Source organism: Primulina tabacum, chromosome 17, assembly GCF_025594145.1.
Source record: "Primulina tabacum isolate GXHZ01 chromosome 17, ASM2559414v2, whole genome shotgun sequence".
In the NCBI taxonomy this organism is placed as follows: domain Eukaryota; kingdom Viridiplantae; phylum Streptophyta; class Magnoliopsida; order Lamiales; family Gesneriaceae; genus Primulina; species Primulina tabacum.
Window position 1 is genome coordinate 26,269,383 of NC_134566.1, and position 25,524 is coordinate 26,294,906.

General features: G+C 39.2%; 2 protein-coding genes, 1 long non-coding RNA gene and 1 pseudogene across 4 annotated transcripts; 2 read left to right on the forward strand and 2 right to left on the reverse strand.

Annotated features, from left to right (window-relative positions):
* The first annotated feature begins 6,914 nt into the window (after positions 1 to 6,914).
* Positions 6,915 to 11,757, forward strand: LOC142531365 (uncharacterized). The gene is made up of 2 exons (XR_012816265.1): positions 6,915 to 8,980; positions 9,016 to 11,757. It is a non-coding gene; the product is annotated as an uncharacterized LOC142531365 (long non-coding RNA).
* Positions 7,099 to 12,165, reverse strand: LOC142531364 (uncharacterized). 2 transcript variants are annotated; one of them, XM_075637465.1, is made up of 4 exons: positions 12,138 to 12,165; positions 11,961 to 12,055; positions 10,396 to 10,680; positions 7,099 to 10,084 (listed from the first exon to the last, which is right to left on the reverse strand). In XM_075637465.1, exons 1-3 carry the CDS (start codon positions 12,154 to 12,156, stop codon positions 10,405 to 10,407), a joined length of 390 nt encoding a protein of 129 aa, XP_075493580.1. In that variant the 5' UTR covers positions 12,157 to 12,165; the 3' UTR covers positions 7,099 to 10,084; positions 10,396 to 10,404. The 2 variants fall into 2 exon arrangements, with proteins under 2 accessions (XP_075493580.1, XP_075493579.1); XM_075637464.1 differs by having other exon boundaries at positions 7,099 to 10,680.
* Positions 12,166 to 18,705: 6,540 nt separating this feature from the next.
* On the reverse strand, positions 18,706 to 20,164 carry LOC142530616 (GDSL esterase/lipase At1g71250-like; annotated as a pseudogene).
* Positions 20,165 to 22,837: 2,673 nt separating this feature from the next.
* On the forward strand, positions 22,838 to 24,341 carry LOC142530617 (uncharacterized). The gene is made up of 3 exons (XM_075636439.1): positions 22,838 to 23,138; positions 23,187 to 23,682; positions 24,011 to 24,341. The coding sequence occupies exons 1-3, from the start codon at positions 22,838 to 22,840 to the stop codon at positions 24,339 to 24,341; spliced, it is 1,128 nt and encodes a 375-aa protein (XP_075492554.1).
* The last annotated feature ends 1,183 nt before the right edge of the window (positions 24,342 to 25,524 follow it).

Below are 25,524 nucleotides of genomic sequence, written 5' to 3' on the forward strand. Positions count from 1 at the left end.
GCTCATGGTCCAGTATATTTTGATGTTTATCCAAATTTATCTTTATCTTTGTCTGATATTAATATATTAGATTCTTTAACTTAAATGTTAAAACTCATAGTTATAATTATACTCCTGGAACAGAAGTCATATGTATCTGTTATCATATTTATTATAAACCATTATTTACATTAAATCCTATGTGTAAAAGAATAGATAAAAAATTAAATGAAACTATTCTTATAGAAACTAATTTTAATAGATCTAATATTACAACTCGTAGATCTATAAAATGGGAAGATATAGAATTTTCAGAAAATTGGATAATTGAACAAGCAGTTCCTAGAAATCCTATTATAAATAGAGATTTACAACAAGTTATACAAAATAATGAAGGATCTGTTCAAATACAGTTCAATAATGAACAAAGAAGATTATTACCCTCTTCTGCGTATGCTAGATCAAGATCTAGTCATTCTTTTATTTCACCATTAGATTATATGGTGGATATACCTCAGACTTCTAGAGCTTCCTTTTCTCAAATACGAGAAGAAGTTGAATCTTCTAATACAATAGATGATTTAATTATAAATCAAAATAATATTGTTCATAAAAGTAACTTTCAAAATGTTAGAGAAACTGATACTGTTTCAGAAATGAATTTTACTATTTAATGGATATAAAACCAAAAATAGATTTTACTAAAGGATCTCTTGCAAGAGCAAGGATCAATGCAGAATTTTACCAACCCAAATGGGAATTTTTCAGAAATTGGTATTTTAAAAGCTTTTCTGAAAAAGAATTTGAATATATTATTACCGAATTTTATAAGTTTTGTGAAAATCAAAATAGATTAATACATTTTGTTCCTTGGTTTTTTAAAACATTTATTATTGATTATATTTCTGTTATAGAAAGAAATTATAAACTTTCTTCTGGATTGATGCAAAAATCGGTTTATCCTCCTCAGCAACCTTTTCTTATAGAAAAAAATAATATAGCTATAAATTTTAATGCTTTTTCAAAATTATTTGACAATGATATGTTACTAATAACTATTAAACATATTAATCAAATAATTGAAAAACAAAATTATACAAATTTATATTTAACGATAATCGAAGAAGAGATTGATTCTCTTAAAGATAGAATAAATAAAATAGTCTTGGCTATTAATCAAATAAAACCAGATGTTCATATTCAAGAACCAGAAACTAATATAGTTTCTATTGCTAGTTCTTCTATACAATCCCCTCCAGATATTAAAGATTTTAAATTTAAGTCTTCTGTTTCTGATATTGAAAAATTATTAGAAGAAAAATTTAAAAATCTTAATATACATACTCTAAATGAAGAGTTGGATAATATTAAAAATTCTTCTGATGAAGAAATTAATAAAATTAAATGGGCAGATAGACCTACCCAACATAAATATTATTATGAGAGACCAACTCCAATGGATGTTCTTTTTGAAGAACAAGAATATCATCTGAGGCTTGGAATACAAATTGATTATAGTACGTGGCATTGTTAGACCAAATGTTTTCCTTAGTGGCTTTCGCACACACGGAGGTTATTGGTTTCCAGCCGATATACCATATTCAAATAACTGAACTAATAAAAGGAGACATTTAAAATTTAGAATAAGAATGAATATAAGGTTTAACTATGGACTTTTACAAAACATAAAAAGAATTACAAAAGATATACCAGAGAAATTAAACAACAGAGGATTTATCGAGGACCATCTCAGAAACATAAATTCATAAAAAATCACTCTATAAGTTTTGTGAAAATCAAAATATACATTTTGTTCCTTGGTTTTTTAAAACCTTTATTATTGATTATATTTCTGTTATAGCAAGAAATTATAAACTTTCTTCTGGATTGATGCAAAAATCGGTTTATCCTCCTCAGCAACCTTTTCTTATAGAAAAAATAATATAGCTATAAATTTTAATGCTTTTTCAAAATTATTTGATTAATATGTTTAATAGTTATTTGTAACATATCATTGTCAAATAATTTTGAAAAAGCATTAAAATTTATTATAAGAAACAATATGATAATTATGTATACAATATAGCTTCAACTTTGTTACTAATGAATAACTAGTATTTAACCCGTGCGGTGCACGGGATGATATTATTAAAAATTAGTGAAAATGAATAGACATTTCAATTGAAAAAAATGATATAATTAAAAAAATAAAAATAAAAACTATTTTCTCGCTAATTTTAAAAAAACTTTCTTAAATACAACGCATGTCGATTAATTTTTTTGTCTAATAATCACTATCATATATCAAAATTTTAGATTGTGTTAGCCTAAGACAATGACATGATGTTTATCATGTTTATTGTATTAATGTTGACCATCAACCTTAATACATATTTAATTCTTTAATTTCGAGAAGCTATATATTATTATTTTTAATATGTGATAAAAAAATATTTTTAAATCAAATTCAATAAAATTAATGATCATTGCTTTTTTTAAAATTTAATAATTTCGTCTAAATCCACATTCGCAGACAAATTTGTGACATAGCACGTGTTTGACACATTTGAATGATAACAATAATTGTTTCATCGATATCTTTATCCAAATGAGTTGTGATTTTATCTACAAAATATCTTCATAATATACACAACAACCTATTATTCCTAAAGAAAAATGAAATATATGATTATAAATAAATTATGTATAAATCAGAAAAGCTATTTTATTAACATTTACTATGTGTATTTCAAAACAATACCAATAAATTTTATAAGGTGACTTCTAATAAGATGCGTACTTTCTTTAGAATTGGTTTAATCATTTCCATTACAGGACATTTTATACTATCATGTATCCGTAAACTTTGTAATATAGAAGAAAATTATCACATTAATAAATACATAATAATTAAAATTTTGTACAAATAGAAGAATAATATTTTTTACTTCTCGATCATGAAAAGTCAGATTTCAAACTTAATGTCTCGTTGTTTCCATATGCAGGTAGTTCATAACAACGAACAAATCTAAATTTAAACGAACATTACATCTTGGAAGGAATCAACTCAGATATGGTGCTGAAAAGATATGTCATTTCAGAATTAATTTTGGAATAGATAAATTTAGTAAGATAAATAGTATAAAACTGATTTATAATATAATATGCAATATCGCATTATTTATAATTTAATTTTCTTGGGCTCTATTATTTGAATTTTTAAGAAGACAATTCTAGATATACAATATACATATGGTTTTGGAAGAAAACTACAACGCATTAATTATATCAAATTAAGGTAATCTCGAAATAATATGCATTTGGGATAAAAAATTTATGATTATTAAATGTCCATTGGAAAACCTTGTTGTAGTGATAACTTTTAATACTCAACCAATTTTATTTTTAGAAAATTTAAATAAACTAATTAAATATGGCAAAAACATTGTGTGAGACGGTCTCACGGGTCGTATTTTGTGAGACAGATCTTTATTTGGGTCATCCATGAAAAAATATTAATTTTTATGCTAAGAATATTACTTTTTATTGTGAATATCGGTAGGGTTGACCCGTCTCACAGATTAAGATCCGTGAGACGGTCTCACATGAGACTCACTCATTAAATATTGTATTTCTTTTTTAGTAAGTAATTTGGGTAGGAAATTACTTAAAATAGCAAAATGTATTTTTGAACGATTTACCTCATGAGTGATACTGAACATTGCAATCATTTGTATTTTAAATTTATTTATATAGTTTTTAATTAAATTGAGTGATATAATCAATGCAAAATTTTTAATACAATTTATGTTTTCAATAGAATTTGGTTTCAATTTAAATAAAAAAAAACATATAATACATAAATTACATTTGAATTAATATAAATTAATTAAATTCAAAATTGAATTAAATGAATCGATATAATCAATGCAAGCAATAATTGAAGTGATCATTTATTGCAGTACATATATGTCAATATTCATGAAATATCTTCTTCTTTTTTTAGAAATGACATTTTGATCGGAAATTAATATTTTTGCCAAAACTCTGCTTATATATAAATATATAGATGAGTTATGGTTAACATTGCAATCATTTGTATTTAAAATTTATTTATACAGTTTGTAATAAAAATTAAATATATCATAGTAACACAAAATCATATCACAAATTAAATTGATTGATATAATCAATGCAAAAATTTAACGTAGTTTATGTTTTCAATAGAGTTTAGTTTCAATTTGAATAAAAAAAATAAAAAACATATAATACATAAATTATATTTGAATTAATATAAAAATGAATTAAATTCAAATCTGAACTAAATGAATTGATATAATCAATAGCAAACAATAATTGAAGTTATCATTTATTGCAGTACACATATTTCAATATTCATAATATATTTTTCCTTTTTTAGAAATGACATTTTGGCAGGAAAATTACTATTTTTGGCAAAAACTCTGCTTTTATATATATATAGATATAGATATCATACTCCATTCTTCAACAAGATGTCACATTGCTGCCAAAAACAGGAATGCCTTCCAAATAAATTAAGAATAATTACGACAACTAATTTATGCAGTCTAACCCTATCCCTTCGAACCGCTGAACCATAGTACCCACCAAACCACTGAACCCTATCCTATCTAACCCTAGCCCTTTGATGTTATGGGAAAGATTGCATAAACATTGGAATGCAGATTCAATTTTGAAACTTGGATTGGCTGCCAATCTAGCTTGGTCAATAGGTTACTAATCATTCCAAAATACTTCCCATTTCGGAACTTGCAGACTTGTTTAGCCAAGGGTTTGAGTAAGCAACACTATTTGTTTTTATTATCCAAGCTTGGTTTTGGGAGATATCATGGGTTATTTTTACTGACGACTCCTTGCACTTTAACAAAACTGTTTATAATTTCAAAAACCACCGACTTCCATATTTCATATTTATTTTTTTAATCTTTTATTTAGTATCATTTTACTTTCAAAAATTGATAATTTTTGTTAAGTTTTATTTTTTTAATAGAAAAAACTACTTCTTTCCTATTTTTTCTGCAAACCACAATCATAGTATGTAGCACGACCTACATTTCTCTCACTATCTCTTAGTACAAAGCATTAATCTTTAAAATAAAAAAAAATTAGATTAGAATGTCAGACTTAATCATAAATAAGCAGCAAAACAACGGTTGACCGTGAAAAATAATGGAAGTCATATTATAGAGTGTTGCTCTAAGAACAGAGAAATAGGTAGAATTTAGAATTAACAGATGCCGAGCAGCTGCGATAAGGTGCGAGAGAATTTTTTGAATATAAGGATGACAATGGGGCAAGACGAGTCTGCCGTCCCCATCCTCATGTCATCCGCCTCATTCCCTGTTCTATCTAATAGGAAAATTTTTCATGCTCGTCTATGAGTGTTTCAAATACCAAATGAGTTCCCCAAAATGGTCTAATCTATAGGTCTAATCTATATATATATTTCCCCAAGCCCAGTGGGACTAATCTAATTCTATTGAACTTTTTATTTTTATTGCAACATGGTCCTAGCACTTGCTGGATGCACTTCTCAGACATTTGGAAGGGTCCTCCCCACGCTTCGATAATAAATTATTAAACTAAATTATGCATTTTCTGTCTAATTTGAAAACAAGTTTATGTTATTCTTGTTTGATTCTTTTAGATCGTAACGATTATTTGATGAATTGGCTGTTAAATAAAAAGAAGATACATAAAATCAAATCAAATTAGTTCAAAGCGCAAGTCATTAATCAAAATAACAACCATGTGCAGAAAAAGGTTAATTTTCCCATCTCTTTTTTCTACAGTTCACTCCCACCATGTCAACTCAGATTTCATTGCGGTTAAATTCAACACTTTCTGACCCTTTATCTAACCACCAGTTCCCATTATATCCCCCTTTCATGAGTCAAAACGGCATTCTAAGCATCATGTTAACAACTTTTATCTTTTTTCTTCAATTAAATCCCAAAAGAAACATACATGCATAATTAGATACAGAGACGGATTCCAGCACTCTGAAAATTTTCATTTCTCAAGTCTGATGCATGATCGCAATTTCATTAACAATGCGTAGAAGAGAGAAACAAGCAGATGATCTCTAATTCTTCGTTCATGCCTCTGTATCATTAAAAAACTATTCAAGTTACTTGAACAGATCTACTTTTAGAGATTCTAAAATTTGAAAACTTCATGCGCACAAATACAACAATGCAGCTATCACACACACACACACACACACACACACTCTTCAAAAAGTATAATTTATCCCATCTGGTGTCGTTTACTCTTTTGACATGACTTAATTCACGTGTAAAGCAGCTTATACGAAATCCAGGGAAAAAAACAAGGAAAAAATATAGGTAATAGACACATATATGCTTCCAAAACATCACTTAACAAAATCAAAATTGCAATAATTTCTAAGAGTAAACCTGTTGCCTTTGTTTTGTGATCTTTGTTCTATATTGAAGGGATATTGAGAATTTACACTAGATATTTGATCCCTTCATTTAAAAAAAAAAACTGAATCAGTAATGTTAAATAAGATTTTGACACGGGATTGTTTTAAGAATATGGGAGAACAACTACCTGTTCTTTCGACTTCTAATACAAAAATTGAAAGTAAAAGATAAAATTACACAATTTGAAATGTGCTCATTTTGGCCTTTCTTTGCCTATCTGGTGATGTCAACAAAAAGGAATTTATGCATGGCACAGTAGCAAAACCAACAGCATTGTCCATTATAGTCTACTGCATATCCTCGTGATAAAGGTGAAGGCCCAGACCGAATCGAGCGCAAGCTCGTCGAAATGCCATTGCTTCCGCCTTCTGCACTGCATCTCCGTAGCCGCCGTTCCTCGCTAACTAACGCAGTTCCTGTTGACTCCCTATACATCTAGAGCAACTACGAGTATAACAATGATGGTCCACCAATGATTTTTATTGCCTTGAAATTTTATTTGAGCCAAACATTTTGTTAATTCATTAGACCGAGAAAGGAGAATTCAAGAATTCATCAGCATGCTAACATAACACAATCAGATACCGAATTTAAAGATGCAAGATCTTTTTTTTTTAAAATAAATATATTACAAGTGAAGAGTGATCGAATTGATTGAAAATCGTCGTTCTCATTGAACGAAGAAGTCGCTTTTATATACAGTACAAGAGACGGGTTTATTCTAGAGTGTGTGTGTATTCTAGTCCCACATGTGTTCACATCCAAATATATATCTAATACGCCCCCTCAAGATGGAGAGTGGATATTATGGACATCCATCTTGGAGAGTAACAAATGAAAACGAGCTGGAAGTAGAGGCATGGTGAACAAATCTGCCAATTGGTTGCTGGAGGAAACATGCAGGAGTTTGAGGCTACCAGCTCGGAGCTTTTCACGAACAAGATGACAATCCAGTTCAATATGTTTCGTACGCTCATGAAAAACCGGATTGGATGCGATGTGAATGGCAGCTTGGCTGTCACAAAACAAGGTAGCTGGTTTGCTGATGCAAATTCCCAAGTCTTGTAGAAGGGAAATAATCCAGATAGCTTCACACGTTGCATTTGCCATGGAACGGTACTCTGCTTCAGCAGAGGAGCGGTAAACAACATGCTCTTTCTTAGCCTTCCAGGAAACCATCGAAGATCCAAGAAAAACACAATAGCCACTAGTAGAACGGCGAGTATCCAAGCATGCTGCCCAATCCGCGTCACAGAATAGGTTTAATCGGACTTCAGAACTTGAGATATAGAACAAACCTTGTCCCAGAGTTCCTTTCAAATATTGAAGAACTGAATAAGCTGCTTGCAAATGGGTGGTCCGTGGACTGGACATAAATTGTCTCAACTTGGTGACTGAGAAGGACAAATCAGGACAAGTGATTGTGAGATATAACAGCCGTCCAACCAATCTTCGATACATCAAAGGATCAGGGAGAAGATCTCCAGCCTCTTGACTTAATTTCAAGGTAGGATCCATAGGTGTAGAACGTGGTTTGCACCCGAGATAGCTAGCCTCAGACAGTAATTGAAGAATATAATGTCTTTGACACATGGAAATACCTTGTGGAGATATAGCAATTTCAATGCCCAGAAAATATTTCAAGGTGCCCAAATCCTTGAGTTCAAAATGACTGTGCAACAAACACTTGAGATCTTCTCATCTTCAGCCTCTTTAGGTTCATTTGTAGCCATCACAATATCATCAACATAAACTAACAATGCAAGAAAAACATTGCTACGTGTGCGAATAAACATCGAATGATCAGCCTGTGATTGAGTAAAACCAAGAGTTGATAGAGTGGAGGAAAATTTAGAGAACCCCTGCCTGGACGCCTGCTTGAGCCCATACAGGGACTTGTGCAACTTGCAAACAACATTAGAAGGTAAAAGTCGCCCCCTGCTTTGTATAAACAAGAGGCAAAGACATGTAAACCTCTTCATCTAAATCACTGAGTAAAAAGGCATTATTTACATCAAGTTGCAGCAATGTCCAATTGTGTATAGCACTGAGAGCTAACAAGACTTTAACCGAGACCATCTTAGCAATCGGTGAGAATGTTTCAAGGTAATCCAATCCTTCTTGTTCTGTATAACCTTTGGCTACAAAACGTGTTTTGTATCGATGTAAAGTTCCATCAGCTAAGAACTTGGCTTTGTAAATCCATCGACAACCAACTGGTGTTTTCCCTGGTGGTAAAGAGACCACAGTCCAGGTCTCATTCTTCTCCAGAGCCTGCAGCTCTTCAACCATAGCTTGTCGCCACTCAGGAATCAAGGCAGCTTGAGAGTAATGATGAGGTTCAAAAACAGAGGAAATGTTATGAACAAAATATTTATATGAAGGAGAAAAATGAGAAGTCCCAAGATAGGAGACAAGAGGGTGAGCAGTAGAGCTGTTGGTGGAAGAAGGGAGGACGTAACATTGATAGTCAGTCAAATACACGGGTTTGGTACGAACACGAGTTGTTTGTTGGTTGGTGGACAATGAGAGGCTGGACTAGGAGTATTTAGATGATCGTGAGGAACAAGAGCTTTCTGAGTAGGCAACACTTGGTCCGAAAAAAAAACTTGAATCACTGGAAAAAGATGAATCATCTTTACAGGGAAAAATATCTTCATAAAAAACAACGTCCCTAGATATATAAATGTTGTTAGTAGCAAGATCTAAGAGTTTATATCCCTTGTAACCGTGGGGATAACCAAGAAACACAGACCGAAATGCTCGAGGAAAAACTTATTTGTGCGATGAGTGAGGAGGGTCGACCCATAGCATAAACACCCAAAAACGTTCAAGTGAGAATAAGATGGAGCTTTGTGATAAAGACACTCAAAAGGTGTCATGTGAGAAAAAACACGAGAAGGGGTCCGATTGATCAAATAAATGGCTGTAAGAACGCAATCTCCCCAATACAATAAAGAGACATGAGACTGAAAATAAAGTGCTCTTGCGACGTTCAAGATGTGATGATGTTTGCATTCAACCGCTAAATTTTGTTCGGGTCGTTGAACACAAGAATGGAAATGAACAATGCCTTTGGTCTGAAAAAATGTGGAAAAGTTCAACTCCGGGGCATTATCTGAACATACAGCTTTAATGGGCTTATTGAATTGAGTATGAATAAGCTCACAGAAAGTGGGAAAAGCAGTAATAGCTTCAGACTTAGTTTTTAAAAGGTAAACCCAAGTAAAACGGCTATGATCATCAACAATAGTCAAGAATTATCGAAAACCTTCCACACTAACAGGAGAAAAAGGTCCCCAGACATCTATGTGAACCAAATCAAAAGAATTTTCAGAAATGGAGCCAGTAGATGTAAAAGGCAATCGCTTTTTCTTGGACATATGACAAATAGAACAGTGTGATACATCATTGACTATGGGATGAAAATGTAATTCGTGACCTACAACAGAAAGTTTTGTAAGAGATGGACGTCCCATTCTAAAATGCCAAAGATCTATTTTATTGGAAGAAACTTTACAAATTGTTGGTGTGGATATAGATGTGGAATCAGTGAGGACATATAGATTGCCAATGCGTCTATCCATCCCAATCACTTTCTTGGTTGCTGGATCCTGTATAGAACAAGAATCAGAAACAAAGTAGACTAAGCAAGAAGTCTGGGCAGTAAGTGAACTGATAGACAAAATATTAAGGTGAAATTGAGGGACTAGCAAGACATCTTGCAAGACAAGGATAGAGGACAAACAAACCACAACAATGTGCGTGGCCTGGACTGAGGCACCATTTGGTAATCTCACAGATATAGTACAAGGTTTACAAGATTTGAATGAAGACAATGCGCAACAAATATGATGAGTAGCTCCTGTGTCTAGGATCCACTCTGAACTCGCGGTGTGAAAGTATGGAGAAGAAAGAAGTGTACCATGGAACATTACACAGAAGGTTCTTCTTGCTGCTGAGACTGAGCAGAGACAGAGCCAAGGCGAAGTTGTGCAGTAAGGAAAGTAAGAAGTTGCTGGCATTGGCTCGGAGTTAAGCTATCACCCAACTGAGATGTAGATTGGACTAGAGGTATCAGCACAGGGAACATTAACACCATCGTGAGGAGCATTGACAGCATTAATATGACCACGTGACTGTTGTTGCTGAAACCTTGGATGACCAGGAGGAAATCCATGAAGCTTGTAACACTTATCCACGGTATGACCTGTGTAATGACAATGAGAACAAATGAGTTTATCATTCCTACTTTGTTTGTCAAATTTACCGCCCTTTGGATTAAAAGAACTTGAACTCTTTGTCGCAGTTGCATTTGAAGAGTGAACTACTGTGATTTGAGACAAGTTCTGATGTATAGAGCGTTGACGTTATTCTTGTATAACCAGGGAGAACACTTTCGAAATTACAGGCATGGGATCCATCATAAGAATCTGTGCACGGATATGAGCATATGAATCATTGAGTCCCATCAGAAACTGCAGTACACATTCCTGATTTTGGAAATTCACAAGTTGTTTCATAGATCCACAATGACAAGGAGCTATAGGTTGAAAATCCTTGAGCTCATCCCAAAGAGTGCGCAGAAGAGTGTAATAAGCACTAATATTCATTGAACCTTGATGAAGATCCGTGAGTAGCTTTTTGATTTGAAAAATGCGCGGAGCGTTGCTCTGAAGAAATCGATCTCTGAGATCGATCCACATTTCCGATGCTCTAGGAATATACATCAGACTATCCGCAATGTCGCGTGAAACCGAATTGAGTATCCAAGAGATGACCATACTGTTGCAGCGTAGCCACGCACCATACAACAAATCATCAGAAGGTGGTTGTACGATTGTGCGATCAACAAAACCTAGCTTGTTCTTCGCGGTTAACGCCATAATCATAGCTCGATTCCAGGTATTAAAATTGTTCCCAGTGAGTTGTTGAGACACCAAAACTAGATCAGGATGATCACCATTTTGAAGATAGAAAGGACTACTGGAGTCTTCAACATGATTTCGAGACACCAGAGTAGAAGATTGAGCTGCTTGATTATTGGCTTGATTCCCCTTCGCCATGGAAGACGACGCTAGAGAGCAGAAAGCTAAATCGCACAATTTCTAGCGCTCTAATACCATATTACAACTGAAGAGTGATCGAATTGATCGAAAATCGTCGTTCTCATTGAATGAAGAAGTCGCTTTTATATACAGTACAAGAGACGGGTTTATTCTAGAGTGTGTGTATTCTAGTGCCACATGTGTTCACATCCAAATATATATCTAATAAAATAAATAAACTTTCATGCATATATAATTTATTGGTCCAAGGCCGAGCTAAAAGAATCGAAAGCCACAAGGCAGATAAGAGTTAAAGACGGAAAAAAGGAACGCGGATATACCAACACAATATTCGAGCTATCAATAATCATAATGGAGCGAGTCAAAAAAAAAAAAAAAAAAAAAAAGAAAGATAATTAACAGCAGGCAATGGATAGTGTACCTCTGCATCAGTCCCATAAAGTGTAACGCGATAGACAATAGATACGGATTTTCCATGGGGTGAATAAGTGATGCTGCGGACCTCACCAGACCATTCTACACAATTGAAACCTCATTTCTTATGTGCCGATCCAATCAGCAACAGTAACTCGATAATTTGAATAGGAGAGACTCGTACCTGGAGCATGTAAGTTCATAATCCAATTCACGACTATGCCTACAAAGAATACAAAGTTAGTTAACAGTCCACGAGTTTTAATAAACTATGAAATCTTAATCTTTACCAAGGGATGTATTTGATGGAGAAGCCATCGGGTTGGATTCGAGAACTGAGGAGGGATTCGGGCACTTTCTTGTTGAGCTGTTTAAGAACTTGTGAAAGAGGCCTGCCTATTCCCGAGGTCTCAACGACGTCGTCATCTTCTTCGATTGTTTCTTTACGTGGTTTAGCAGATGAGAAAGAACGGAGGAAGTAGCAGTTGTGGGTCTTCAAGCTTGAAAACCCTCTTCGCACCGCCATTTTCTGCAAATACCCACGAGAACGAACGATCAGAATTAACACAAATAAATAAAATTGTTTGGTTTGAGGCCAATCTTTAATTCCAGCCAATACATCAATAAGTTTATCCTTGTATTATTTATTTTGCTCTTCTTAGATAGTTCCTGCTACTTATATTATATAATACAATGTATGTTATGTAAAAAAACATAAAGAATAAAATAATTTAAATAAAAGTTAGTAAATTTTTTAAATTGAAATGGCACGAGGAAAACTGAAATATAAAAATATATATTATTATATAGTAAAATCTTGTAATTAGTTCGATAAAATTAAATGATTTTTAAGCAACTCCAAAATTTTGTCATGCATTCATAGAGATTTTGTAAGGTGATCTTGTATTATATATATATATATATATATATATATATATATATATTGATACTCACGGAAAATTTAGGGTACGCTTCCAGCAAGTGTCACTAGTCCAGACGCAGGTTTTGAAATTACCCTGAGCCTGAAATCACGAATAAGATCGTTAGAAGGGGGTCGGGAGGATGTCCCGGCGTAGCCCCTCCGACGCTCAAGTCAGAGACTGAGGATATATGGGGGGAGCAGCTAAGGGTGCTGCTGAAAATAATATAGTGAATCAATAATCATACGCTCAAACCTGGTATTTATAGAAGAATACCTGGGCCCTTGGTGGGCCTGTCTTCCATTTGGGGTAGGGATGGGCTAAGGGTAGTGGGCCCATTCATGGGTGGTATCACCAGTCTCCCCCTCCCGAGTCGAACTGAATCGTAGGTTCGAAGTTCGATTTATTGTGTTGTCATCGGTTTACAAGACGTGAGACGTGCATTTTTTCCCTACTGCTCATTATCGCCGCATGCCCTCGCTCTCCCCCACGTGTTCGTCTCCTCACCCTCGGCCATCCACACGCGTGCCCGAGCCCTAGTCTACATTCACCCAGGCCGCCCTCCTCACCACACACCTCGCCTACTGCCTCCTCACCCAGCGCTCAGTCCTCAGTGCGCAGCCTCGCCCAGGGCGTCGCCAGCACGCAGCCTCGCCTCTCTCGACACTCGCTTAGCACACGCAGCGCGCAGCCTCTCCGCCTTCGCCACTCGCCCAGCACGCTCAGGACGTAGCCTCTCCGCCCTTGCCAAGCACACCCAGCGCGCAGCCCCGCCTCCTTCGCCACTCTCACCGCTCGCCGTGCATGCCCAAGCACGCAGCCTCGCCCAGGGCGCCGTCAGCACTCTCGCCCTCCGAGCTCTCGCCCTGCCACCTCCTCGCCCTCGCCCTGCCACCCTCGCCCCAACACGCCCCATGCTCGCCTTGCCACCTCCTCTCCCTCCCCCAACATGCCCCACGCTCGCCCTGCCATCCTCCACGCCCTCGCCCCAACACACCCCACGCTCGCCTTGCCATAGCCACCACCCTCGCCTCGCCCAAGCCTCTCACATGAGCCAGTCTTGCCTCACACCCTCCTCGCACTTGCCCGAGCGTCTGCCTCACCCAGCCTCGCCACATGCCTTCCTCGCCTCGCCCAAGCCCTGCCCTCACAGTCGCCCTTGCCCTCGCCTTGCCCAAGCCCGCACGCTCGCCTCGCCCCAGCCCTGCCTTCACGCTCGCCCTGGCCCTCACCTCACCCAAGCCTCGCCCCTGCGTCAGTCTCGCTGCACTCGAGCATGCACGCTCGCATGGCGCGTCCTCGTGCTCGTCACCGGCTCATCCTTGCGGCCTTATTTCTTGAGTATTTTATTTCGAATAGGATACATTGGAGATATTCTCTTGCGAATAGTTGTGTGATTTCTGAAACACCCCCTAACCCCCATGACCTGACCGGTAAGGTCGATCCCCGTAATTTTCGCAGTGGCAAACATCGTTCGTTATCGGCAAACCAAATAAATTTTTCTAACAGAGTATGCCCTCGTCGCCCTTAACTCCTCTGCTAAAATAGTCCTTAACATGAAAAATAAAGCTTCAACTTTCTCACCCTCTGACTTATCTGCTAGGTGACACCTTAGCAGGAAAGTAAAACTCTTACCTCATCACCTCGTAACTCCTCTGCTAAGCCGGGCCTTAGCATGAAAAATCAAACTTCAACCTCCTCACCCTCTGACTCCTCTGCTAGGCGATGGCTCAGCAGGAAAATAAAATTTAATTTCCAACTCCTCACTCTCTGACTCCTCTGCTAGGCGACGCCTCAGCAGGAAAGTAAAATTCTAACCTCCTCACCCTCTAACTCATCTGTCAGGTGATGTCTTAGCAGGAAAATAAAATTTTTCTCCTCCCCAACTCTCCTCCTCTTCTAGGCAATGCCTTAGCAGGAAACTAAAATTTTTCTCCTCTCCAACTTTGCTATTCCACCCTCACCCTCTAACTCCTCTGCTAAGCCGGGCCTTAGTAGGAAAAATCAAACTTCAACTTTCTCACCCTCTGACTCCTCTTCTAGGCGATTCCTGAGCAGGAAAATAATACCTCCACCTCCTCACCCTCTGACTCCTCTGCTAGGCGATGTCTTAGCAGTAAAATAAATATTCTCCATCCTCACTCTCTAACTCTTCTGCTAGGCGACGCCTTAGCAAAAAAATAAAATTATCACCTCCTCACCCCCTTACTCCTCTGCTAGGCGATGCCTTAGCAGGAAAATAAATATTTTCCATCCTCACCCCCTAACTCCTTTGCTAGGCGACATCTTAGCAGGAAAATAAATTTTGCTCCTCCCCAACTCTGCTCCTCTGCTAGGCGATGCCTTAGCAGGAAAATTTAATTTTTTCTCCACCCCAACTCTGCTCCTCTGCAAGACGATGCCTTAGCAGGAAAATAAAAATTCTCCACCCTCACCCCCTAACTCCTCTGCTAACCCGGGCCTTAGCAGGAAAAATCAAACTTCAACCTCCTCACCCTCTGACTCCTCTGCTAGGCGATGCCTTAGCAGGAAAATAAATATTCTCCATCCTCACTCTCTAACTCCTCTGCTAGGCGACGCCTTAGCAGGAAAATAAAAATATCACCTCCTCACCCTCTGACTCCTCTGCTAGGCGAGGCCTTAGCAGGAAAATAAATATTCTCCATCCTCACCCCTTAACTCCTCTGCTAGGCGATGCCTTAGCAGGAAAATAAATTTTTCTCCTCCCCAACTCTGCTCCTCTGTTAGGCGATGCCTTAGCAGGAAAATAAATTTTTCTCCTCCCCAACTCTGCTCCTCTGTTAGGCGATGCCTTAGCAGGAAAATTTATTTTTTTCTCCACCCCAACTCTGCTCCTCTGCAAGACGATGCCTTAGCAGGAAAGTTTTATTCTTCTCCTCCCAGACCCTGCTCCTCTGCTGGGCGATGCCTCAGCAGGAAAATTTAATTCTTCTCCTCCCAGACCCTGCTCTTCTGTTGGGCGATGCCTCAGCAGGAAAATTTTATTCTTCTCCTCGCAAACTCTGCTCCTCTGCTGGGCGATGCCTCAGCAAAAAAATTTAATTCTTCTCCTCCCAAACTCTGCTCCTCTGCTGGGCGAAGCCTCAACAGGAAAATTTAATTCTTCTCCTCCCAGACTCTGCTCCTCTGCTGGACGATGCCTCAGCAGGAAAATTTAATTTATATCACCCTCATAATACAACAACATCCATTAAATGAATATAAGAACGTGGCTTTATTGAATTTTAACTTATTACATAGGGCGAATTCACAAATGAAATACATCAACGATAAAATCAAGAATGATATTTTCTCAGGTGGTAATCATTCAAGGGCCTCTTTAAAGCCTTACCTTGAGCATTCTCCAACTTTCCTCTCTGCTCTTCTTGTACCTTCCCACGACCATGTCACCCACTTCTTCATTTCCTAATTATGTTAACCTCCACACGCACTCTTTTTCCCTCCTCCCTCACTACCCCTTCATAACACCGACGCGCGTCTTTTTGGTCCCCACACAAGACTCCAAGTCCTTTTTCCCACAGGAAACCTAAGCTTCTGATGATAAGTGGTAAGTTACGGCTCTAAAATCCTTCAGGGCTGGCCGTCCTAGAATTCCATTATACGCTGACGGGGTATCCACCACGGTGAAGGCTATCATTTTTATTACCTGCCGTGGATCAGTGCCCAAGGATAAGGGAAGAACAATCTGACCCAAAGACGGGATGGCATGTCCTGCAAACCCATACAACGGGGTGGAGACCGACTCATACTCAAATCCTTCCCCCTTCATTTGATCCAACGTGCTCTTGAACAAGATGTTTACAGAGCTTCCATTATCAATAAATATCCTCGCCACATCATAATTGGCAATGGTGGCCGTCACCACCAAGGCATCGTTATGTGGAGTCACAACGTCTCGGAGGTCTTCCGACCCAAAGATGATGATGGGGTCTTATGATAAGTCTGCACCCCTAGATATCTCAAAGTTCTCCAACCTTCTCCCATGCGCCTTCCGAGCTCGCCCAGAGTCTCTATTAGTAACACCTTCCGAGATCATATGAATCATTCCTCTCGTAGGGTGGTTATCCTCATTCATTCTCCTCCTCGGTTCGACGGGTTCCTGAGGGACATCTTGACCCCGACCTTCCCCTCTTTGCCCCCCGACCCTCTGATTTATCCATGGAGGGCCTTGACCACGCCTAGGGGACGGATGAGACCTCGGTCGGCTACCGGATGCGGATCTCTCTCGCTGTCCCGCGAAGGCAATCTAGCACTACTGTCAACCCTTTGCGACATCTCCCACCTCCACTTGGGCTCCCTCACCTCCATCATCTTGTCACGACTCCTATCCAGGGGAACATGGGATGAGAAATGTCCTCTGTCCCTAGCTTTATTCTCCTCCTTCTCGCCCGCACCTCTCTTCTTACCTCCTCTTTCTGCTCCGTCAACTCTACTTCCCCCAGGTCGTTGCTCCATCCTCTTGTGTCGCTGGGCATCTTCAAGATTTATATATTTTTCCGCCCGAGCTAGCAGATCATCATAACTCGACGGAGGTTTCTTAACCAAAGATTTGAAAAATTCTCCTCCCCTCAGTCCTTGTGTGAAGGCACTTATCATGTTGTCGGGGGTAGCTGCTGGTATCTCCAGCGCTGCACCGTTGAAGTGCTAGACGAATTCTCGTAGAGTTTCAGCTTCTTGTTGTTTCATCACGAACAGGCTCAGATAATTTTTCTGATGTCTTTTGCTGCTAGCGAATCGGTGCAAGAAAGCCGTAGAAAAATCCTCGAAAGATTGTATGAAATTGGGCTGCAAGGTGTTAAACCATTGCTGAGCTGACCTCACCAGCGTGCCCAGAAATACCCTGCACCTGACTCCATCCGAATATTGATGTAAAAGAGCCGTATTCTCAAACCTTCCCAAGTGTTCTTCCGGGTCAGTATGCCCGTCGTACTCTCCCACGTTCGACTGTCGGAAATTTGGAGGAAGCCCTTCTTCCAAAATGGCCAGTGAAAAAGGACTTCCTCTCTTGGGTGCCGGTGCTCTGCTTCCCAACTGCTGCCTCAACATTCGTATTTCCTTCCACATCTCTCCTATCTCCAAATTCTCCCCACTTGGGATGGGTCGCGTCTCTTCAACCCCGCTCTGACGACCCTCCACATTTTCCTCTCGCTCCTGGCGAATGGCCTGTTCCTCAGCAAACGTAGACTCTTGGTTCCTCTTCATGGCCTCGTTCACTGTTTGGGTAATAAATTGTCCCAACTGTTCCAGGGTCAAGTTCCCCACATTCTCATTGGGACGGGGTTACTCGATCTGTGTCTCGTGACGGGGCTGCTCGGCTCTTGTCTCCTGACGAGGTTGTTCCTGCCTCGTCTCATGATGCGGTTGTTCCTGCCTCGTCTCAACATGAAATTGTTCGGGTCCCATATGAGGACGCGATGATGCTGAGTTAGCTCTTCTACTCCTTTTCGTGCCTACCATCTCTACATCTTAGCTCAAGTTCCCACAGACGACGCCAATTGATACTCACAGAAAATTTAGGGTCCGGTTCCAGTAAGTGTCACTAGTCCAAACGCAGGTTTTAAAATTATCCTGAGCCTGAAATCACGAATAAAACCGTTAGAAGGGGACCGAGAGAGTGTCCCGGCGTAGTCCCTCCGACGCTCAAGTCAGAGACTGATGATATATGGGGGGAGCAGCTAAGGGTGCTGCTGAAAATAATATAGTGAATCAATAATCATACGCTCAAACCTGATATTTATAGAAGAATACTTGGGCCCTTGGTGGGCCTGTCTTTCATTTGGGCTAGAGATGGGCTAAGGGTAGTGGGCTCATTCATGAGGTATCATATATATATATATAGAAAAGATTATTAATCATAGACAATTGTTGAACGTTGATAGGATATGCGTCGGACGGAGGCCCCGCATAAGCCCTGTGAGCAAGTATAGCATCCACAGCTTGTGTTGGATGGAAGGCATCCCAAAACACGTACTCATTCCTGTTGGAACATGGGGTGGACCAAGGCATGCACGTTATCTGTGCTTGGTTCCTCCCAATTCCGCAGCACCCTCTGTCCACCACCCTGAACCCGTGTCTCTCTGGATTGTTCAGTACGTCCCCGATCGCACCGTATGTGTTCCCGTACACGAAGATGGCCCCGGGGTGGGTTCCATTGTTCATGGTCTTCACCAGGGATAGCAACCCCTCGTTGAACGCACCAAGCATTTGGTTCACGTAGTCCACACACCTTCCTGCCGGGGCCTGCCCCGTGGCTAGCTGGCTCGGTATGCAACCCAGCGGGCCTACGCCTGCCACCACTATTTTGCGAAGTCCCAAACTGTACAGTGTGGCGAGTTGTCAAGCATAATGAGCGAGGAGAAGATTCGCGAACTGGGAGGGATTATAATTAAAGCTAGAGGGATACATGGCCAGCAGCAAATAGTTGTTGATGTAGTCGTTACTCCCGAACACCAGCACTGCTATGGCTTTAGCTAGATATCGGCTAAGGTTCTCTCCGGTCATCATGGTCCTCAACCGACTCAACGTTGTCTCAAAGTTAATCACTTGTTGGCTCAATGAGTACCTGTCTCCCTGCCCATACATATATATATTTATATTGCAATTATATATATACTAATTAATTAATATGTAGTGACGTTGAAATAATTAATTTATAACTACTACATACGAAGTGTTGGCCAGTTTCGTCTAGGATGCCACCAGCTGCAGAAGCATAATTGACTCCTCCCAAAATTTTAGCTCCAAAAGTGGTGGGATCTGCAAATGGTGGAGGAGCTGCAATACCCAACCACCCACCTATGTATGTGATGGGATTAAAATGAATGAATGAAGAAAGAAATTGACTTTTTTATTTAAAACAAATATATATAGATCAACTACCAAGGTAATGAACAAAAGTGTTTCCATTTGAGAATCTTCCGGTGGATCCAAGGTTGGAATCGATTCCATAGGGATAGTAGTTTGATTTGGCCATAGAATTGAGAAAATTGTTATTTCCATTATCCACCAAAGAGTCCCCAAACACGAACAATGTTGTCACCTGTGCAACATTTGATCCTAATTGATCTACTGCACCTTTACTGTTACTATTAATATTAGTGGATGAAAACACATTCACCACCAAACCCTGCATCATCACTACATGATGAACTAGTACTGTTATGCTGCAGCAACAACCCCTTCTCATTGCCCCTAATAATAATTATGAATGAGATGGAAGTTATTTCGACCTAGTCTTATTTTAATTGAGAAAAGAAAATATATTCTTTGAAATATGTAGAAATTTTATACACATGGAATGAGCTGATGTTGCTATATATAAAATGTGTGTGTCATGATCTCCTCACTTCCTAGTCACCTTTTCCTAATTTTAGAACAACTAATTCCATATATAGTACCCTTTTAAATTTGGATGCATCCTCTTCAATTGCATTCTTGCAAGGTATGAATAGTGTGAATCAAATATCATTTGATCACACTATTTTTCCAAAAAAAATTGGTTGGATCAAACAATACCATCTAAACTTTCCCAGTTCAAAATAACCATATTGTGCATGTCCATTTCTGTTTCTTATATACGTGTACGACATCAATTGTTCACTTTTTATTTTCTACTTACAGTTCGAACCATTCAAGGACAGATCTATCTTGTCCTAGACTTTAGCCCATCTCCAATTTTTTTTTATTATTGTGTAATGTGAAGACCATGCAATATGGGAGTGCACCAATTGTGGAGGAAATTCATGCAGCCAAAATCACTCCCCATTTGCAACTTAAGGAAAACCGAAATCACTCCCTTACAGCATGAATCTCGAGTGTGTACCTTGAACCAAGAAGAGGCCACGTTCATCCGGGAGAGATTAGTGCAATCATCCATTTGATTAAGCCATCAACGTCATTCGTGGAGCGACTTAAGGGCTTACCTTTGTAGCTGATTATCCGTGCCTATAAATAGGAGGACTCCTCATTCGAAACTTACACTTCAAAATCTCAAAATCCTCTTTAGCATCACTGTATTCTCGAAGCTCTTCGTCCTCTAGTAACAAAGCTCCGCCGCAATCTCACCATTCACGTTTCCTTGAGCAGTCAGAATACGGTAAGTGGGTTTTTTATACTATTTTATTTGGCACACTTATTTTCTTTTAAGTGAGCATAATATATTTCAAAAATAACTATGACTTTGAAAATTCGATCGGCATGATATATTCGTTTCCGTTTCGTATGCAATCCTTCGGAATTTTCGTTTATTGAAAGCATGTTGAGTATTTGTAATGCACTGTAATGATTCGATTTAGAAATGATAAGGAAATTCCGAACTTTGATATGCTTTGTTTAGGCCCTGATGCGGTGGGTTATAATAACCGTTCCTTTGGCCTCGCCCCTTAGAGGAGTAACATATAGGGGATTGATCAGTAAAAACCATAGAAAATGAGATGATTTTCAGTGCTATATTCGTATTTGTGTTAGTATTTGATTCGACATGCTAAACATTGAAATTGTGATAATAATTTATATGTATAACCTCGATATTTGTCATGAACGATCGGCCCCCATTTACTGAGTATTTCTCCAAAATAGTCACCCATTACTTTCTCACCCAGATAAGAATGAGAATCAAATGAGGATGAGGAGCAAGACTAATTTTGGGGATGGTGACGAAGCAGTCTAATTCGTGACCGGTCGATTATTCTGTCTTATGATTTTAGTAGCATGTATTTACGCTTCCGCATGTTTCTATTTCTTTCAGAGTTGTAAAGACAGTGAACTTTTGGGAAATTTATGATAATAAACTGGTTTCGGTTTATGATGTACTACGAGGTTGGTTGTTTTTCGATCGTGTGGTTGTTAAAAAACGCCGGTGTCATAACCTCGGTCCCGGGGCGTGACATTTAAGTGGTATCAGAGCCGCCAGGTTCATAATCCGGTTGGGTAAGAAAAATTTTCGGTGGAATTTCTAAAATCGGCCAATGCTATCCCCTCCGAAACGGCCCAACGAGCGAAAATCACGACGAAATCGCGAAATTCCTTCGTTTAGGCCTCCGAAACGTCGATTTTGCCGTTTTAGGAAATATTCGTGGACCCTATAACTTCTCATAGAAAATTCCGAATTCGATTCCGTCGATTGTTCCGGAATCCTCTCGACTTATGCTTCGAACCCATGTGTCTAATTCCAAAATTTCTATTTTTGGAAAATTTTCGATAAATTGCTATTTTACTACTTTCTGCTATATATCATTAAACTTATTCTGAGCCTTTCCATTTTCTTTCTTTGATTTCAGGAAATGGCTTCAAGTTCTTCTAGACCTCGCACTCGGACCACTGGCACGCATGAGTGTTAAAGCCGTCCCTGACAAGGACCTCATCATTAAAGACCTTCGAGCATCCCTAGCACTAGAACAGAAAGACAACGGGAAATTGATTGCGACATTACACATGCAGCAAGAAGAAAAGCACGAGCTAGAGGAAAAGAAAGCTCATCTCCGTACTCTCTTGGAGCAGACCTCTTTTATAGCAGTCCAACGACATCAGCAAGATGCATTGATCATTCAAGAGCTTCAAGATTCGGTGCAGCATCTGACTATGCATAACGAATAGTTACAAAATCAGGTTCAACAACTTCAAGATGTCCTTATTGACTTAGAACCTGAAATGGAACCGATAGAAGAGCCGATTGAAGACGAAGCAGTATGAGATGGCGAGATTTTAGATGAATAAGGACCTAGTGTCGTGACCATTTGTAATAAGGATTTATAATCCATTTGCTTTCTCGTGAATTTTCTGTCTTTTCTTTTCTTGTTTCCTAAAACTTTGATTTGTATTGCTTCTATTTTCGATTGGATCAATAAAAAGTTTATTTGATTATATCAATGACCAATTTCAGTTCATGATTAATTCATATATATGTGAGCAAACGATATCTTAGAAACTTGTACCCTTGTAGGAAATGGCCGGAAGACCTCCACGAAACAATCGCAATCCGCGGTACGCCAACACTAACAACCGCAACGACAATAATAGAGATCCAAATGCTGACGGAAATCCACCTCCCAGAGTGAGCCTGAGCCAAGTAGATTTGATGGCTATAGCCACCATAGTGGCAACAGCTATCCAGGGTTTAGGAAACACCAATGGTAATGGTAATCAGCAGCCTAAACCACCACCGGCACAGAATGGGATCAAGTATCATTATGAGTCCCTTCATAAGAACCGTTGCCCAGTGTTCAAGGGAGACGCCGATCCTGAAAGTAGCCAGAATAGGTTGAAAATCATGGAAACCCAACTGTGATTGTTAGAGATACCCGAGGCACTCAAAGTAGAGGTGATAATACCATTCCTGGAGGACAAGGCAAGCAAGTGGTGGGAAACAGTCTCACCTACCCTGACAGCCGCCGGAGCAATTACCTGGCAACAATTCAGAGATGTCTTTCTCAAACAATATTTCCCAGCAGAAGTCAGACTACAGAAACTTAGTGAGTTTGAGAACTTCTCGCAGACTCCAGACATGTCAGTGGTAGATTACACCTCCCGATTCAATGACCTTGGAACTTATGCCCCAACAATCATGGCAGATGAAGTTCTGAAGATGCACAGATACAAGAAGGGATTGAGCAGCCGTATCCAGTCATCCTTAGCAGTTTACCAACCTACAAGCTTTGCTGATTTAATGGGAGCAGCAATAAGAGCAGAGACAGACATCAAGCGTCGGGAGGACGAGAACAAGAATAAGCGACCTTTTATTGGACTGGTCATCTCATGGGAAACCACCATTCAAGAGACCAAATCAGTCCAGTGGGTCATTCAAAAGTGCTTCGTCCCACCCAACTTACCAAGAACCAAAGATGTGCCCCAAATGCAATAGTCGTCATTCTGGAGAATGCCACAGACAGACTGGAGCATGTTTCAATTGTGGGAAATTAGGGCATCGAATTGCTAATTGTCCCGAGCCATTAAAGAGAGGTACCAAACCAAATGTTGATTATAACCCCAACAAGTCAAAGGAAAATAAGCCCAATGCCCGTGTATTTGCAATAACTCAAGAATAAGCAGATGATGCAAACTATGTCGTAGCAGGTACCATTTTTGTCAATGAAATGCCATCTTATGTGTTGTTTGACAGTGGTGCTACTCATTCATTTATATCTAAAAGGTTCACTAAGAAACTAGGGCTTACACCTGAAATACTAGTCGAACCATTTAGAGTAACAACTCCTACTAGTAAGACAATCGAAACACATAGAGTGCACCGAAAGTGTAAAATCTGTATCCATGAGCACCTATTCCAAGCAGAATTGATACAACTGAACATGGTGGAGTTCGACATCATCTTAGGAATGGATTGGTTAGAAAGATATAATGCGATGGTAGATTGTAAGGGAAAGAGTGTCAGGCTCCGAACCCCGGACCAAAAAGAGGTCGTGTATCATGGAAAATCCAAGGAACGGAAGTAACTACTTTCCGCATCCCAAGCATGGAAAACCATGAAATCTGGAGAAGATATCTATCTAGCAATGGTTAACGAAGTGAAGGAGGAGATTGAACTTAGAAGTCTTTCCAGAGGAACTACCAGGGATAGTCCAGGATCGTGAAATTGAGTTCGAAATCAATTTAGTACCCGGAGCGGCACCCATCTCCAAGGCACCGTACAGAATGGCACCAGCTGAACTTAAGGAGCTGAAGGAGCAACTTCAAGAATTGCTAGACAAAAAGAAGATTCGACCAAGTGCGTCTCCATGGGGAGCTCCAGTACTTTTTGTCAAGAAGAAAGATGGGAGCATGAGGCTGTGCATTGACTATAGGGAATTGAATAAGATCACTATCAAGAACAAGTACCCTCTTCCGAGAATAGATGACCTGTTTGATCAGCTTAAGGGAGCCACAATGTTTTCCAAATTGGATTTGAGAACGGGCTACCACCAATTGAAGGTCAGGGCGGAAGACATCCCAAAGACGGCCTTTCGAATAAGGTATGGGCACTACGAATTCACAGTGATGGCCTTTGGTTTGACGAACGCACCAGCAGCCTTTATGGACCTAATGAACAGAGTATTCAAGCCGTTCCTGGATCGGTTCATAGTGGTATTCATTGACGACATCCTTGTCTAATCTTCTATCAAGGAAGATCACGAAGAGCATCTCCGCCTCACTCTACAAACTTTAAGGGAGAAGAAACTCTATGCCAAGTTCAAGAAATGTGAATTCTGGCTAAGCAGTGTGTCCTTTTTAGGTCATGTGATATCTGAAGCAGGAGTATCAGTGGATCCGAGGAAGGTGGAGGCAATTCTAGATTGGCCGAAACCAAAGAATGCCACAGATATTAGAAGATTTCTTGGACTGGCAGGCTACTACAGGAAATTCGTCGAAGGATTCTCTTCCATGGCCATAGCACTGACAAAACTTACTCAGAGGAATTCTAAATTCATTTGGGATGACAGCTGCGAGAAAAGTTTTCAAACATTGAAAGAAAAGCTCGCATCTACACCAGTGTTAGTCTTGCCCACTGAAGACAAGGATTTCACCATCTACAGTGACGCATCGAAGAAAGGGTTGGGATGTGTATTCATGCAAGTAGGAAGAGTAATTGCCTATGCATCAAGGCAGTTGAAACCACACGAACGGAATTACCCCACTCAC